At 35.9% G+C, this 2,524-nt stretch overlaps 1 protein-coding gene across 1 annotated transcript in view; it reads left to right on the top strand.

Annotated features, from left to right (window-relative positions):
- The first annotated feature begins 2,149 nt into the window (after positions 1–2,149).
- rpl7l1 (ribosomal protein L7-like 1) overlaps positions 2,150–2,524 on the top strand; it is a 6,198-nt gene continuing 5,823 nt past the window's right edge. The window contains exon 1 of the mRNA XM_037685245.1: positions 2,150–2,217. Within this exon, the coding sequence (XP_037541173.1) occupies positions 2,204–2,217 (14 nt within the window). The 5' untranslated portion in view covers positions 2,150–2,203. The remainder of the gene's footprint in view (positions 2,218–2,524) is intronic.

The raw sequence follows: 2,524 nt of genomic DNA, 5'->3' as shown, positions 1-2,524 counted from the left end.
GACTTTGTTGATGATACTACCTTATTATTAAAGTACGAGTATCAAATCCCTTTAGCCATCAAGGACATTTGTACTTTCTCCAAAGCCTCTGGTCTTTATCTTAACCTCAGGAAATACGAAGTAAGGCTGTTAGAGACTGCTCCAAAACCTCAACTGAACACATACCAGTTAAAAATGAGGTCATCTATTAGGTGTAACATCACCGAGGATCAGAGAAGAAGAAGTGCTCTAAATCATGACCCTCTAATTCTAAGGACTAGGAAAAGACTGGACCAGTGGTTAATCAGAGATCTTGCACCACGTGGTCTAAGGCTGAAGCCTCTCCAGACTCATTTATGCTGCACAGGCGTCAGAACTGGACAATGAAAATGAAAAAGAAACTGGCAAATTGTTATTTAACTTTGTTTGGAAAAATAAGATTCACTGCATTAAGAACTCTAATGAATTCATATGAAAACAGAGGACTTTACTGCTTATCATTCTCTACTTTGAATAATACCTTCAAGATGAATTGTATTTGTCAGTTTTTTAATTCTCCGGCCTCTATTAGGAACATCATACCGTTCCATATTTTCTCTAAATTTGATGGTTTGAACTTCTTTCTGGTTTGTAATTTTGATTTACAAAAACTCCCAATCAGACCGTCTCATTGTCACCGTCAGGCTTCTTGTCTTGGTCACTCATCTACAAGCACAACTTCTCTCCTCATCGGTACTTCATATGGAATAACAAGGACATTTTCTATGAGCAGAGAACTTAATTCCTTGATACTTGTTGTTATTCTGGTAGATCATCTGTTTGACAGAGCTGCCACCTGCTGGATTATGAGGCGTTTCTCTCTAAACTTAATATTCCCAATTCTTCTGGAGAACATGTAAAAGTTTTGGGTGTCATTTCTAGATTATTTGTATTATTTGTATCAGGGTGTTTCTACAGAGAGCTGCATGTTATTCAGACAGAGGCCAAGACTCATCATCACTCTCCCACTCTTACTCCCATACTCTCTCCTGTTAGCAAAATATGTCTCCTCCCTCTTCTTCAGAACAATAAGTCAGTTAGATCCTTGTTTCAGAGAGACGTGACTTCCACTCCTGCTATCGTACCATACTGGAATTGCTTTCAGAATAATAATTCTTGGAAATGGACCTGGTTGCTCCTGAACCACTTTCTTCTCACTAACAAGGTCAAAGAAGTGTCCTTCAAACTCTTTCACAGGATCCACCTGAAGAAACTCTGCTCCTTTTGTGACCTTTGCCCTGAGTCTGTCACTCATTTGTTCCGGATGTGTCCTCATTCTAAGGAGTTTGGAAACATTTCTGTAACTACGTCGACTCAGATATATAAGCAAGCTTTCAGCTGTACTGGGAACAGTTCCTGTTTGGGTTTAAACATGGTGGCAAAATGAATCCCAAGGTTTTCTTAATTAATCCATTAATCATTAAAGCTAAATTTCACATACACAAATACAATTTTTTGAAGAGAAAACCTGATTTCTCTGGATTTTTGATTGAGTTTAAACAATATTTGCTTACAGTTAGACCTTCAACTAATCAAAAAGCAAACGTGACAATATGGGCTTGTTCCCAGCTTGGGATCGTGGATGATCTGTTGTGTTAAAGTTATTATTTTTTTACATGAGGTTCCTTGACACATATGTTACATTTTGTAAAATTGTTTTCTTCCTGCAAGAATAATATGACTGTCATTTTCCTTTTACTAGTTTGTGTAATTTATGCTCCCCCTGGTCATTCTTCTTTTATTGCTATGTTCAACTGTGTTGTTGTTTTACTTTGATGCAAATAAAGTTGTTTTTTTTTACACTAACAGACTTCCCCTTTTTATTTTATTTTTTTAGATTGCTAAACAATTTGACAACTGGGGATGCTGAAAAACACTTTAAATGTGTTAACATTATGTGTTTTTAACTAGTATTTTGGGATTTTAGGTCAAAACGCTTTTTTAAATAACAAATTCAGGCAAAGAGAAAGCTCTTTAAGACACTCTGTAAAAGATGGCTGTTTCATTACTAAGCAATTAAAGACTAGCAAAGGCTATTGTAATGCACTGTGTCAAAAACTACAGGACTATTTTATTTTATTATTTGTATTTACAGTATTTAGTTCCTGTCCTACCTCTCCTGAACGGTAGGAGGCGGTGGTGCGCTTTAACGACGTCATCACTGAGCGACGCATACAGCTGCATCATGGCGGAATCAGAGTATGTATTTGTTTAAACCTTATCTGTGTCAATCTACTCTTGTTTCATATGTATTTTTTACTAAATTGGCCTTTAACATTAACCAAATATTTTACAAAACAGGATAAGAGTTGTATCTTTTGGTTTAATTGGTCGAAGCACCTGATATTTATTCTGAATTTCACATGGAACCGAGTTCTCTCGCATATACCGAGAGAAAGCTTCAGCGCTGCTGTCTTCACGTGCAGTAAATAAAATAATAATAAAAAGATGTGTAGTAAATAAAATAATAAAAAGATGTGTAGTAAATAAAATAATAAAAAGACGT

This window comes from Nematolebias whitei, chromosome 12, assembly GCF_014905685.2.
Source record: "Nematolebias whitei isolate Nwh7 chromosome 12, NemWhi1, whole genome shotgun sequence".
Classification (NCBI taxonomy): domain Eukaryota; kingdom Metazoa; phylum Chordata; class Actinopteri; order Cyprinodontiformes; family Rivulidae; genus Nematolebias; species Nematolebias whitei.
This window is presented reverse-complemented; position numbering and strand designations above follow the sequence as displayed.